This window comes from Musa acuminata, chromosome BXJ2-10, assembly GCF_036884655.1.
Source record: "Musa acuminata AAA Group cultivar baxijiao chromosome BXJ2-10, Cavendish_Baxijiao_AAA, whole genome shotgun sequence".
Classification (NCBI taxonomy): Eukaryota; Viridiplantae; Streptophyta; class Magnoliopsida; order Zingiberales; family Musaceae; genus Musa; species Musa acuminata.
The window spans coordinates 37852189-37865986 of record NC_088347.1 but is presented as its reverse complement, the minus strand read 5'-3'; the positions used below and the strand labels follow the sequence as shown (position 1 = coordinate 37865986).

The 13798-nt window shown below is 37.5% G+C and overlaps 3 protein-coding genes across 6 annotated transcripts; all 3 read left to right on the top strand.

The window, feature by feature from the left end:
• The first annotated feature begins 239 nt into the window (after positions 1–239).
• On the top strand, positions 240–1578 carry LOC103970014 (protein TIFY 10b-like). 2 transcript variants are annotated; one of them, XM_018819245.2, is made up of 5 exons: positions 240–607; positions 728–854; positions 935–1092; positions 1178–1235; positions 1313–1578. In XM_018819245.2, the coding sequence occupies exons 1-5, from the start codon at positions 475–477 to the stop codon at positions 1431–1433; spliced, it is 597 nt and encodes a 198-aa protein (XP_018674790.2). In that variant the 5' UTR covers positions 240–474; the 3' UTR covers positions 1434–1578. The 2 variants fall into 2 exon arrangements, with proteins under 2 accessions (XP_018674790.2, XP_009381914.2); XM_009383639.3 differs by having other exon boundaries at positions 374–607; positions 935–1235.
• A 1702-nt stretch (positions 1579–3280) lies between these two features.
• On the top strand, positions 3281–11292 carry LOC135625578 (protein FAR1-RELATED SEQUENCE 5-like). Of its 3 annotated transcripts, XR_010492121.1 has the most exons (6): positions 3443–3667; positions 4843–4945; positions 8669–10543; positions 10617–10676; positions 10936–11047; positions 11182–11292. XR_010492121.1 is itself a non-coding variant. In XM_065130560.1 (5 exons), the coding sequence occupies exons 1-4, from the start codon at positions 3594–3596 to the stop codon at positions 11020–11022; spliced, it is 2139 nt and encodes a 712-aa protein (XP_064986632.1). In that variant the 5' UTR covers positions 3281–3593; the 3' UTR covers positions 11023–11047; positions 11182–11292. The 3 variants fall into 3 exon arrangements, 2 of the variants coding, with proteins under 2 accessions (XP_064986632.1, XP_064986633.1); XM_065130560.1 differs by lacking the exon at positions 10617–10676 and having other exon boundaries at positions 3281–3667; XM_065130561.1 differs by lacking the exon at positions 11182–11292 and having other exon boundaries at positions 3281–3667; positions 10610–10676.
• A 1827-nt stretch (positions 11293–13119) lies between these two features.
• Positions 13120–13548, top strand: LOC135625829 (auxin-responsive protein SAUR72-like). The gene is made up of 2 exons (XM_065130918.1): positions 13120–13407; positions 13516–13548. Exons 1-2 carry the CDS (start codon positions 13120–13122, stop codon positions 13546–13548), a joined length of 321 nt encoding a protein of 106 aa, XP_064986990.1.
• Positions 13549–13798: the final 250 nt, after the last annotated feature.

Here is a 13798-nt window from a genome sequence, read left to right as displayed (position 1 = left end):
GGTGATGAAGGCAGATATTTTTCATGTGGTTCATAGAAGAACTATAATACTATAGGGCATGACAGTGTTTGATGCAATGATTAATCATGCACATTGAATGTGGATAGACTTTTTGATTCTATGTTTATAGTGATGGGTTGTTTTCAAGGTGGATTTTGTCTATCGAGATGACAGGCAACATGTTTTCTTTTAATCTGTCCTCCTCCGCTGGCTTCCTTTCACCACTGGAAAATAAGGAAACAGAAGACAACATGTGGTTTGGTTTCCGAATCATTCTTAGTCTTACCCTCTTTCTCTCCCAAGTTTCTCACCTATCACAATCCAACACGAGCTACAGAACAAAAGATTCTGGGAAGGGAGAACGACACATCATCGAGGTGATTCAGAGAGACCAGCGTACTGTTGCAGAACAAGGAGGGAAACATAAAAGGAAAGACAGACGAGTAGACGGAAGAGACAAGGGAAGGAGAGAAGATGGTGCAGAGAGGAGAGATGTCAGTGAGGAAGACATCCCACTTCTCACTCACATGTAGACTCTTGAGCCAATACTTGAAGAAGAAGAAGAATGGCAACCGTGGTGAGCTTGCACTTCGCCAACAAGCTAAAGGTCAGATTCCTACTACATATATATATATCTCATTTTTCCTCTCCTACTAGATTGATTGTTTCTGCTCTCTTCTTTCGGTGGTTTTCTTAATTCCTATGATTCCAATACAAATCATTTCAGAGAATTCACTGGTGCCCAACACCGTCAGCTTCGAACCTGGGGTTGATGTCTCAGGAAAGAATCACCATCGCCATACTGAAAACTCCATTCTAACAAAGGAGGAATCTAACATGGCTACGAACACCAAGTCATTCTACCTCCAGAATCAAATATCTGCAGAACATTTCCTTTATCTAGCTTTAGCTTCTTATGTGACTACCACTCCAGGGAGAAACGGAAGGACCAGTTTACGGTCTTCTACGGCGGAAAGGTGGTGGTTTTCGACAATATTCCGGCGGACAGAGCCAAGGATCTGATGCTGATGGCAAGTAAAGACACCACTCGCAACTTGATGACACTGCAACCCCAAGCCAATAATTCTTCTGGTGATTGCCACCGTTTGCATGCTCTTGGCCATGGTATGCTGTCGCCTTGGATCATGCTCATCCATCTTTCTCTCGTTGATGATAGATATGCCCATAGCGAGAAGGAACTCCCTCCATCGATTCCTGGAGAAGAGGAAGGATCGGTTCGTACTTTTTGCTCGTGATGTGGATTTGCGTTCGAATGATCTCCGACTCATGGTTGTCTTGTTGGAACTTTTAGGATGGGCAAGGCACCATACCAAGTCCATGGCGGCTCGGAGGTGGCGAAGACGGAGGAAGACCAGCCGTGGCTCAGCTTGGGTCGACGAGTTCCGGAGGCAGGAAGCACTTGTGATGTGTAGCCTTCCGGTGTTTCCGGTTCCTTAACGAGTATACTTATATATATACGTATACTCGGGTTTGATTCCACCTACGTCTGAATTTGATTAGAGGTTGATGATGGTAATATTTTGGATGAATAATTGTGAAAAATGAATGGGCATGGGAGTGCAGAATCTGACGTAATGAACTGTGACAATATATAGATGATTTCAGCACAGGAAGAAGTAATGTTGATAGCAGTGACAAAGAAACAAAAGAAGAATTCGGGTGCAAATTAGTGCTGCTTTAGAGTGAAGAAGAAGAAGTTGGAACGCTCCATTTCACAGTCTCTTGTTTTTGTTGCCGACAATGCTTGGGAGAGTTCGCGTGTCGGTCACTCACAGCCAATCTTCTTTTAAGAGAAAAATCACTTCATTAGATAGGATAGGATAGGATAGGATTGGATTGGATTGGATTGTCGATGGGATTTGGAGTCCTACAGATTCGAGCAAAAAAAACCTCTGCGCTACGGCGATCATGATGGCTGGCATGAAGAAGAAGATGTGCTGTACAGTTTGCTTCTTTGACAAAAGGAGAACCAAAAAAAAAATCAAAACCGTGCGAAAGTTGGTCCTCTTAGCATGTTTAAGTATTGAGAGGATTAATTATAGATTATTTTTTACAGTTAAATTTTTTTTATTAAATTTTAAAAAAATTTATATTAAAATTTTTATAATTATGAAAATAAAATATGTGACTTCATTTATCCTAACACCATCGGTTTACAGACTAGAGGTGAGAATTGCTCGATAAGTATGTCCATGTTGCTCTCCCTTATCATCTACAACAATCACTCGTGATCTCTAATAATGTCATTGTCCACCATCACTCATTGGAATATTGAAATTATCTTTTTATCAAATAATTTTTATACTTTCATCGGTAAAACCAATTATATTAGGATAAATGAAGCTAGATATTTTACTTTTATAATTATAAAGATTTAAATATAAATTTATTAAGTTTACGGATCAAGATACTAAAAAGGTCTAACTAAATAGAGTAATTTGTAATTAGCCCTATATGAGATGAGGCTTATTGTTGATCCATCGTTGCATAGTCAATTCCTATATCATCCACTCAATCATAAGAGCCACATACTTCTCAGCAATAAAGTATTTATCCTAGGAACTCAGCCAGGATTTAAGATGAAAATTCTTAAAGTCAATAAAGGAGTAGAGATAATGCAACACCCCAAAGAAAACCATGGGCCACAAGTTCTTCATTATATAAGACCCTCTTACAAGGTTTATAGTGGTCAAAGTCAGAGGTCAGATTCTAGAATAGCTTGATTGAGAGGAGCCCTCTTCATGAACTTATCAAAGGGACTAAGACTCTATTTTAACTTATCTCGTTAATCTCTGTTAAATTAAAATTGATCAGAGAGAGACTAAGACTCTCTTTGATTCTTTTGACTTTCAAGACTGCATCTAGTCTCTAAGAATCAGAGCTTTGAACTCAAAAAAACAAAAAAGACTTGCTTAAGAATGAGAAGTAGAGTCAATTGTTTGAGAAGGTTCCGTTGGATTGGGTGAAAATAATGAAAAAGTTGAGGGTGAAGAAAAAGATGGATTAGTTGAATTCCTATATTAGAATATAATTAGTATACTAGTCAATATGACTTAGACATATTAAATCAGTGATTATGATTTAGACTTAATAAATTAATAAATAAATTGATCTTTTGGTTGCTATAGAAAATTAGTCAAAATTACTGAAATCAAAACCAAAGTCCAAATTGGGGGCGGAATCACGACGCCACGATGACTTCATCACGCTTTGTTAAACGCCGACTTGCAGCTGATCTCCCATTTCGCTTCTTCCCCGCCGGCCCAACCGGGTGGAACAAACCCTAGCTCGTTCGAAACCCTAAACCCAGGAACTTCTCCAGCGGTAATCTTCTTCCATACCGGTCTTCCTGTATATCATCGTCTTGATTGAAGTTTACGGGTTTCGCATTCCGAAGGAATCGGTCGATTGCTTCCATAATTCGGCTGGCAAAGAAATCCCTCTTTGCCGGCGTTGCCGTGAGATAATGCGAGAGAAGTAGTCGAGGATCCAAACCGCTGGATGGGACGGTGGAGCACTGACTTCTGATTCCCACCGTAGGCATTGGAGGCGCCTACCGTTGCTGTTTCGGGATGCCGGTCGAGCAGGATAAGGACCTGGAGGTCCTCCCCAGCAATGGCGAGGATTTGGTGGAGGGACCCATCAGGTGAGTCCATGTCTTACTTCCTCTTTTCTTGGTCTGTAGTCATTGAACTGTGCTTGGAGGAACTCAGAGGTGTATCATATTATCCTTTTCCCGTCAGAGTGTATCGTGTAATGAATCTCTTAAAACTGTATACCTTTTTTTTTTTTTTGGTCTGTTTGGATATGACTTGGTATCTGGCATTAGAAAATCAAAAAGCATGAATGAAATTAATTGCACATAAAATGATACCCCTAGGAGGAGCCGTGGAAATACCTCAATTCTGGCTTCTTTACAGGTAGAGTAACCTAGAATCTCATCGAAGATGTTACATTTTTGGATTTACTTTTACAAGAACCTAGACGGCGAACCTTGTTCCTATTGTTGTTGAGGCTGCATATGTTGGTCTTCATCAGACCCCGTATTTGTGGAAGCTTCATGTACCAAGTTCACCCTTTTATTTTTAAGCACCTAAAACCTTTTCCCTATGTATAAGAGGCTATTCTAAAGAACCTAGAGGGCAAGCCTTGTTACTTAGGTTGAGGCTGCATATATCGGTCCTCATCAGACCTTGTATTTGTGGAAGCTTCATGAACCAGGTTCACCCTTTTATTTTTAAGCACCTAAAAGCTTTTTCCTATGTATAAGATGCTATTCTAACCCCACACCATCACCCTTTTTTCTTTTATAAGATCCGCTGTTTTAGACTTCAAAAACAAAAAAAACATTACAATAAACTTGTAGTCAGCCCTTGTTTGCTAGTAGGAGCTCTCTAACATCTTTTGACCATGGATAGAGCTGTCTTTGGCCTTGTGTCATTTGTAGTAGTCCAAACCCTTGGCTATGCAGAACATATTGTCCGGGCATTCTTGATCCTTATAGGAGCATCTCAGATTTCCTCATCCATGTACACAATGTGGAGGTAAGAACGCAAGAAAGTGCATTCCCTGGTAAAATGTTCAGCAATATTACCCTATTTGCAAACAACGTTTATATCAGTTTTTATCTTTTATCAGGCTTCACTCAACATTTATATGCTATTTTAATTCAGCACTGTTTGTCATCTCAGGTTGCTGGATTTATCTATTGGATCTTCTTTTTATTGTTTTAGGAAGTTGGTTAGCCAGGCACCTTATACATGATAAAAAATATATTATGGTCTTGAACTGATGATTGATCAGCCTTTTTTACATTTCCAGATGCCTTAACTGTGGCATCAGTGCAAAATTGACATGCCACATGCGTAGTGGCCCAGAGGGACGTCGAACTTTATGCAATGCATGTGGAATTGCATGGAGAAAGGTATAATGCTTAAACTTGCTCCAAAATTGTCTACAGTGATAATGTTGTTCTGAATTTTCATTATCTTGTTGTATCTGTTGGAAACAGTTGATATTTTATTTTACCTATTCTAATTGATTGTATCTGACGTGCATTTTACATGTGTATTTAGTATCTACACAGTGCCATTTGTCAGAATCTATGTGTTGTCAGCGTAGGCATGGAACAACTTTTGTGTCTTTTAGATCCCATGCTTGTTGGACAACTAGATAAACATCATGTGTTCCAATTCATAGCCAAGTGAAAGCTAGTTTTCAGGTGAGAAAGCAGTGAGAATCCAGATGTGGTGCAATCTCCTAGGAGAGGAGAACGCCACCTTTGTTTCTTTTAATGATCTACTTCAAGCTTATGCTGATAGGCATACTTATTTGGTCCTTTGATGATAATAATATTACCCTGCATGCACCATAAAACCTGAGTAATTCTAGACATGATCATACATCCTGCTCGGAAAATTATTTTATATGCATTATTCAGGTGGATGTTGTTGCCTTGTGATAATCTGAGTGTGCTTGTGGAGTTACAAATCTGCTTGTGAATCTGGTGGCATGTTGTCTTTTACTTGCTTCTGGGAATATATAATTCATGTGGAAATCGATGTCCTTTCCTATCTGTCGTTGGTTGTAGTCACGGAATAGATTTGTTTCAATATACATATATTATGCAACCTGCAATCAAATAGAAGAGTTTTTTTTTATTATTTTGCATAAATTTACAGATAGATACATTTTAAGTTTCTTCTAAGAAAGACCATCAAGTTTAAGTAATAGTTAATTGGATTCAGAACTTATTTTTAAGCTTTATCTGACTGGAAAGAGCTTCTTTACCTCTTGCCAATATAAAATGTCATGAAGACATTTTAAGTTTTGCTTTATTTAATTAGGAGGCAATCATTAAGATTTTTTCTGACCCATAATAAGTTGTGCTTGAGCTGTTAAGAAATCATTCTGATTCATGGTAAACAAATAACATTAGTTATGAAATTTAGTATGAGGGAATTATCTTTCAATTACCTCAAATCATTCAATGATGCTTCATAGGGCTAGCTTAGACCAAGCAATGCTCCATTCGAAAAAGATTGAGATTATGGTACTAGCTTTTCAGCAATATAACTTTGTGATGTGAAAGCATTCAAGAAACTAGATTTAAGTGATGAATTTATATTGTCAACTATTAGCAATTAAGAAGGGCAAATTATGTTTGTAAAGACAAGAATAGTTGGGCAAAACACAGAGATGAGTGAGATTATATTTTCCTATTAGTATATTGGCCAGACCAGTTGAGCTTTTCTTCCACCTCCTCTCCTGTAATAATGGTTCTTGTTCCCACCATCCATTTGAATGTGGGTTTTATATTAACTTAATTTCCTTATCTTTGTAAAACTAGATTTCTTTTTTCATGCATATATGTCAATATTAAATCGGATAAAAGGTTTATATGATCTTGATTTGGTTTAGGACCTATTGTGGCATTTACACTTAGAATTGTCATTGATCATTTGGATAGGTTAATTTGAATTATGGAACTTTCGGTCTTTTTGCAGTTTATGATTATGTCCATGCAAATAAATGAACATGGTTAAGGTTTAATTAAGGATATATCAACATCAATATGCAACTAACTATTGCATGTTTTGGAAATATTTACCATGAGCAAAGTTCACCTTATCAATCTGTGCCGATATACCGACTAGCTATCGATACAACATATACATAGGCATATCAGTGTATGATATGTCGGTATGCTTGGGCGTACCGACAGTACAGTAAAATTATTGAAAACAGCTCCAAAAATTTTTTAAAATAAAAAAATTAGAGTATGATTTTTAAGTTAGAAATAAATATAAATTTATTATAATTTTAGCAAAAACAATCTAAATTAGGAAAGAATAGTAACATCTTTTTTGGGCTTTGAGGAATAGTTTTATGATACGTTTCAAACATTCCTTCAATTAATATTAAAATATCTATAAAGAAATGATTTAAATTATTAGATTATTTTTTTAACAACTTCAACTTTAAGATTCAAATGAATCAAGTAATCAATTGATGGATATACCTAGTTCTACTACCAAAAAGAATGATGGAACGTCATGGGCAATGGATTGGGGCCCTCAATCCTATGTATCTATTTATTAATTTGATATGTTTGTCGAACCCAATCCTGAAAATGATTCCATGACATGGTATATTGATATATCGTATGTCATTGGTGCATCAATGTAGTGATGGTCATAGTCTAATTGTCATAAATCACATATATCTGAGACGACTCCTAAGACAAGGATGATTGTGGCATGTATTGGTGCGAAGCACGGAGAATGTCGAAACTTCTACTTTTGCCACTAATCTACTGCTCCATATTGTAAGATCGATCATCATACTGCTACTCTGAGAAGTATGACTAATTATCACTGTACTGTCGTTGGCTGTAAGATTCTCCATAATATGACGATTGTGAATACAATGAGCTTCGCTCTATGTATATTATGTAGGCTCTATCGCATTTGCTTAAAATCATCCACTATCTTCCTCTTCCCCTTCCCCTTTCGTGTATAAACTTGACTAATACCTCATCAAGCTCCATGATCTGAATCTTGAGTGGCACGTGTAAAATATCGTTCCTCGATTTATGCATCACCCTCAAACTGTATAGACGGGACCATCAACTCTTCAATGTCATTGTCATCATCGATCGAGGCACTACTGTCAACGTTACTGCTATATTTTCTGACCGGGTGAGTTTAAGAGAGCGAAAATGTGAGAATAAGAGAGAGATATGAGTGACAAAAAATTTGAGAGAGTTGAAGAGTTTGAGAGAGTGAAATGGGCTGAAAGAGGAGGGAGGAAAGGGTTTAAAAACCCTTTCCTATGGTTCAAACGGTCAAATTAACCATTTGAAATAAGGCAATCTGAGCCCTTGATCAGTAAGGATCGAAATCCGATCGTTTCTGATTAGTACATGTCGATAATGGTCGGATTTCGATCGTTACCGATTGGTATAGACCCTGTATCGCTCGGTACGGGGTCATGTAATGGGTACCACATGGTAGAGGACGGTTCATGTATCGGTCCCTTGTTGGACCGATACGTATCTCTCGTACCAGGTGGTACAGCTCGGTATGGTGATCCTTGACCATGACTATCAATTTTCTTTTCCTATTCTTATTATTTTATTTTCCTTGCGACAATGACTTTCATATAGATGGTATAGCTTTTGTGTATAAAAAAACAATTACAACAACCAAGTCATAATTCCCAATTGCTAGTATGAGGGCCATGTGGTCATTGAATCCTTCCACTTATATTATTCTTTTCAGTTTTTTTATCTCATTCCTGCCTCCATCTTAGCATTGTGTACTTGAACATTTCCTTGTGATGCATCGCCGTTCTTAATCACCTCCAATCTCACTCATATTGTATTACTATTGCTACTAATTAAAGTTTTCAAATTTCAGTATGTTCTTTTAGCATATTTATTTCAGTCAAGGTTAGTATAATCTGGAGTCAATTTATTCTCTGGAACCTATCAATATATTTTGACAATTATTTTATTAGGCATGCTTGCATTTGATTGTTATCGATGTGCATGTCATTATGTCTTGGATAAATATTTGTGAGTTTCTTGTGTCTGCCTTTTCTTTTGACTTGTTGTGTACCTTAATGCTGGAGTTTGGTTAAACAGGGGAAACAGAGAAAGGTAATTGACTACAATGTTCCAATGAAGGACCTAGCGAACTCAAATACGGTACCAGAAGTTGATATGGAATTCGAAAATGAAGACAAGGCATATGAATTTTACAACAGATATGCGGGGATGGTAGGATTTAGTGTACGAAAAGGTTGGATAGATAAATCAGCAGACAAAATTACTAGATCGAGAACACTTGTTTGCTCACGAGAAGGATTTCGTAAGGACAAAAAGGGAGCTAAGGAAGTAAAGAAACCACGTCCGGAAACTAGAATTGGTTGCCCTGCACGCTTGACCATTAAACTTACACCGAGTGGTACATATCATGTTACTGAATTCGTGGCAGACCATAATCATCAGCCTGCACCTCCTTCCGCCATGCACATGCTAAGGTCTCAAAGGATACTGACTGAAGTTCAAACTGTTGAAGCAGCAGATTTATCTGATGATTCAGGAACCACTCCAAAGTCAGCTAACCACCTAACAGGCAGACAAGTTTCAGGCTCTCAAAATGTCAGATATCTTCCCATGGATTACAGAATGGGTCTTCGCTCAAAACGTATGAAGACTATGCAGATGGGAGATGCAGAAGCTGTTTTAAAGTACCTACAAAGCATGCAACTTAATGATCCGTCCTTTTTTCATTCCACACAAATAGATGAAGATGATAGATTGACCAATTTTTTCTGGGCAGATGCAAAGTCTATGTTGGACTTCAACTTCTTCGGCGATGTAGTTTGTCTAGATACAACTTACAGAGTAAATGGATATGGTAGGCCATTTGCACCTTTCCTTGGCGTGAATCACCACAAGCAAATTGTTACATTTGGTGCAGCACTTCTGTATGATGAAACTATAGAGTCCTTCAAGTGGTTGTTTGATACTTTTAAGATTGCAATGCGTGGAAGACAACCAAAGACTATCTTGACAGACCAGTCTACATCAATAAGTCATGCACTAGATGCAGTTTGGCCAGGTACCAGTCACCATCTTTGTGTGTGGCAAGTCTATCAAAATGCTATTAAGCATCTCAATCATGTGTTCCAAAGTTCAAAAACTTTTGCTAAGGATTTTGCTAGGTGTGTTTATGACTACGAGGATGAGGAAGAATTATTACCAGCCTGGCAAGAAATGTTAGAAAAGTATGATCTTAGGAACAACGAATGGCTGGCAAAGCTTTTCGAAGAAAGGGAGAAATGGGCGCTCGTATACAGCCGTCAAACACTTTGTGCTGATATGAAAAGCACGCTGCAGAATGAGAACTTTAGTAGTTTGCTGAAGAAGTACTTGACATCACAACTAGATCTTTCATCCTTTTTTAAGCACTATGAGAGGGTGGTGGATGACCATAGGTATGCTGAACTCCAAGCTGATTTTCATGCAAGCCAAAGTTTTCCAAGAATACCTCCTTCAAAAATGTTAAAGCAAGCTGCTTCTTTGTATACTCCTGCAGTTTTTGAAATGTTTCGTAAGGAGTTTGAGGTATTCATGGATTGCATGCTGTACAGCTATGGTGAGGTTGGGACTATATCAGATTATAAAATCACTGTTGGTGAAAAACCTAAAGAGTATTTTGTTAGACTTGACTCGAGTGATTATTCTGTTGCCTGCAGTTGCAAGAAATTTGAATTTGTTGGGGTTCAATGTGGTCATGTGATAAAGGTCCTTGATGTTAGAAATATTAAAGAGCTGCCTGAACGATATTTCTTGAAGAGGTGGAGAAGGAATGCCAAGTCTGATACAGGGTCAGAGCCTGGAGGAATTATTGTTGATGTTGACCCTAAGTCTCCCATAACAACTTCAGCACACGTGCATTTATCTTCATATGCTCATAATCAGGGATCTCATGCAGCAGCTCAAATTAGTGAGGTAATATTGCTTCATGTGTTGTTGGCTATTTAACATTTGGCAAAACTTATTATAACAGTCCAATAGGATACAGGAATATCGTGCTTCTGATTCTCATCAGCTGTCATTTCATGGGAACACTCAGTTAAGTTAGGTAATGTTCATGTGAATTTATGCTTCTTAAGGCTTTATTTTTGTGGCCTCAAGTATAACTAGATCTTTTTGCCAAGTTGGATAGAATGTGTAAGTAGTTTGGTATCTCAGGTAATGTTCATGTAGTCTGCGGTTAAATACAGAAAGCAGTCGATAATATCTACACAATACAATTGCTGAGCATGTTTCTTGTACAATAAAAATTGAACTTTAGGATATTTGCAATATAATATTAAATCATTTATCTGAATGCCTTGCAGGGATATACAACTCCGAATGCGCGTTCACATGAACCAGTTTATGGTAGTTTACAGTTTAACCACTACAGCAACAACAACCGGGTATAATTCTCAACACCGGATTGATGATGAGGTATGTGCAGCTACTTTTTAAGTTATTTTAAACCGTCGAAAAACATATGTTCATGCTCTGTCAAAGCCACACGAGGACTTCAATTTTTTCCACACTATATGCAATGATTTAATCTTGTGATTTTCCATTTGCAGGCATTCTATTGCTAAATGAAGGCATCAAGTGATTGTGGTTATATATGGAAGGTTATCAGCTTCATATCTAACCAATGAGAGCAGTTCTTTATGCCAATCAACCTTTTCTAGGTGTCATCGAGGGAGGATAATGAGGCCCTAGGTCTGATGGGTGCTTCTGTTTGGTGGACATTTGATGCTCTTTGTTTGTTTGCATATGCTAGTTAGATTATAGTTCTGTATCCAATGATAAGAATAATCTTAGTTAGTGCTGAATGTGTAGTATATATTTCGATATCATGGGATGTATCAGTATGCATCTTAGTCAGTTGTATGTTCAGTAAATATACCCGGGAAATTATAGTTCTTGTTATATGAGGTAAATAACCCAGTTAATTGAAGTGCATGGACAGCCTATTTTTCCCATTAATACATGTAATTTTTGAAGAGCATTAGTCATCATGTGCTCTTCGTCTCATCATACAAGTTTGCACGTTCACATGATCTCATGTTCATTCAACTCAAGAATTTGTCATCATTTCTGGATCATCTCTTCAGGTGATTCTTGAATTCTTTTAATAGTGAATCATAAAAGGTTGTTGGCCTCTGTCCTCGACCAAGATAGTGAGATACAACAAGCAATAAGACATGAGATCAACATCACATTGGTCCCAGCAGAACATCACATGGTGGGGGGCATTGGCAATTCTATGAACATGTGTTGTGCATTTATTTATTTGCAAGCCTGTGGAGAGGATTTGCATTTTTGCAATACCCAATTATTGCTTTGTCTTTTGACAGCTGACTTAATTTTGCATATTTATTTATGTTGTTGTTGTTGTTGTTATTGTTGTTTTTGTTATATATAACCAAATGTGTGCTGATAAAGAACACAACTTTTGGATAGAATGTAGATAGATAGGAACATTGATTACAACATGGGTGCAAATAATATATTTTGTATTTTTAGATTTACGAAGCTTTTGAAGTTTAAAAACAAAAAATATATATATATTATTAATCAGAGTTTCATTATTCTATGAATACTTTGTTGCTTTAAAGCTTGCTTATGTGAAAATATTCTAAGCACTTTCAAAGTTTCTCAACATATCCAGAGAGAGAGAGAGAGAGAGAGAGAGAGAGAGAGAGGATGGATGAGAGAATAAGAAAGAAAATTATTTTTTAAGACTTATGTAGGAGGAGAGGAGACACAAAGGGATTTATATTAGAATATTTATGTTTGGGCTATAATAACATAGAAAAACTTATATTGTTCTCACATACTGAAAATTTTAATCTATAATCAAACCATATAAATCTTGTGTTTGAATTATTATTATTTTTCACTTAATATCTTTAAAAAAAAAATCTTTGGATTGGAATTGGATTGGATTGTTCCATCATCTTTTACCCCCCCAACAGATATTAAAGCTACATTGAAGGCCTTAAATATAACAAAACAAGATTAATCTTTATTGAGTCCTCCTTTTGGCCTGATGGGATGGATATTTGACTCAAGAGACATTTCATTCGCTACTATAAAGAATTTTGACAGCAAGAAGAATTTTGTGGATCTCATAACGGATGACGGGACCAACAAGCAAGCAAGCAAATGCTAATGCCCCATGAACAGCTAAATTTATTGTCATCATCATCATCTGCACTGGAAATTTATGGACCAGATTAGCACATCACGTGCTCTCTAGGAAGAAGCATAATGGCTATCATCTGAAGCTCTAATTAGCTTTCATCTCCTACAACACCACCAAGTAGACGTCGACAGGTAGAGAGCAATCAATTGCTCCCATCAACATCACGGTGTCGTGTTTACACTGACCAACATGGAATAATCAAGCACCCTCCCCTCCCCATCGACATCATCATATTGAATTGCTGCATTCCAAGCCCATCTGTACAAAAAAAGGACGTCGACAAACACAGCCTCACCCTAAGCTGATCATGGGATCAAGAATGAGCAAGCTGAGAAGACTCCTCCGCCACGGACATGGAAAGGAGGAGCCTGTTTCGGCCTCCCGCGGCTACGTTCCGGTGATCGTCGGCCTCGGGGACGACTCCAAGCGTTTCGTGATCCATCTCACCATGCTGGGAGACGCAAAGATGTTGGAGCTGCTCTACGTATCGGCTGAGGAGTTCGGATTCCGCAACCCCGGCATCCTGAGGATTCCATGTGATGCCGGCAGCTTCGAGCGGTGGATGCATGGGAAGAACTCTCGTCAGATTCACAAGGCATGCTCCTCTTGATCTCTGCGTTGCCTTGTGTTGATCTCCGACAGCTAAGTTGTCTGTATCAGTCTTTGTAAGAATTATGATTGTTCTTGAGCTTCCTGGATGCAGTTTTCAGGTGAGGAAGTGATCTCCTTCTTGTGAGTTCAGTCGCTCACTATAAACTGAACACTTTGAAATGTGAAGGGCTGCTGTAATAGAAGAACAATGATGTGTATATAAATATAAATAATATATATATATATTTAAGTTTGTCACAATTATTTGTCCAATAGTTCTAAATATTTTATGTTCTTGGAAATTTACTTCTTTCTTTTTTATGAATGAAAGATATTCTTATTAATTTTATTATAACGTTAATTTATTTTTATTATTTCGAAAAGGGTTTAATCTC

Bases quoted from the DNA above. Each gene is read 5' to 3' on its own strand.
- LOC135625578 (XM_065130560.1), top strand. From the start codon at position 3,594: ATGCCGGTCGAGCAGGATAAGGACCTGGAGGTCCTCCCCAGCAATGGC. The intron at 3,668-4,842 runs GTGAGTCCATGT...TTACATTTCCAG, and splicing joins TTGGTGGAGGGACCCATCAG to ATGCCTTAACTGTGGCATCA. The intron at 10,544-10,935 runs GTAATATTGCTT...AATGCCTTGCAG, and splicing joins CAGCAGCTCAAATTAGTGAG to GGATATACAACTCCGAATGC.
- LOC135625829 (XM_065130918.1), top strand. From the start codon at position 13,120: ATGGGATCAAGAATGAGCAAGCTGAGAAGACTCCTCCGCCACGGACAT. The intron at 13,408-13,515 runs GCATGCTCCTCT...TCCTGGATGCAG, and splicing joins ACTCTCGTCAGATTCACAAG to TTTTCAGGTGAGGAAGTGAT.
- LOC103970014 (XM_009383639.3), top strand. From the start codon at position 475: ATGGTGCAGAGAGGAGAGATGTCAGTGAGGAAGACATCCCACTTCTCA. The intron at 608-727 runs GTCAGATTCCTA...AAATCATTTCAG, and splicing joins ACTTCGCCAACAAGCTAAAG to AGAATTCACTGGTGCCCAAC. The intron at 855-934 runs GTCATTCTACCT...CTACCACTCCAG, and splicing joins AACATGGCTACGAACACCAA to GGAGAAACGGAAGGACCAGT.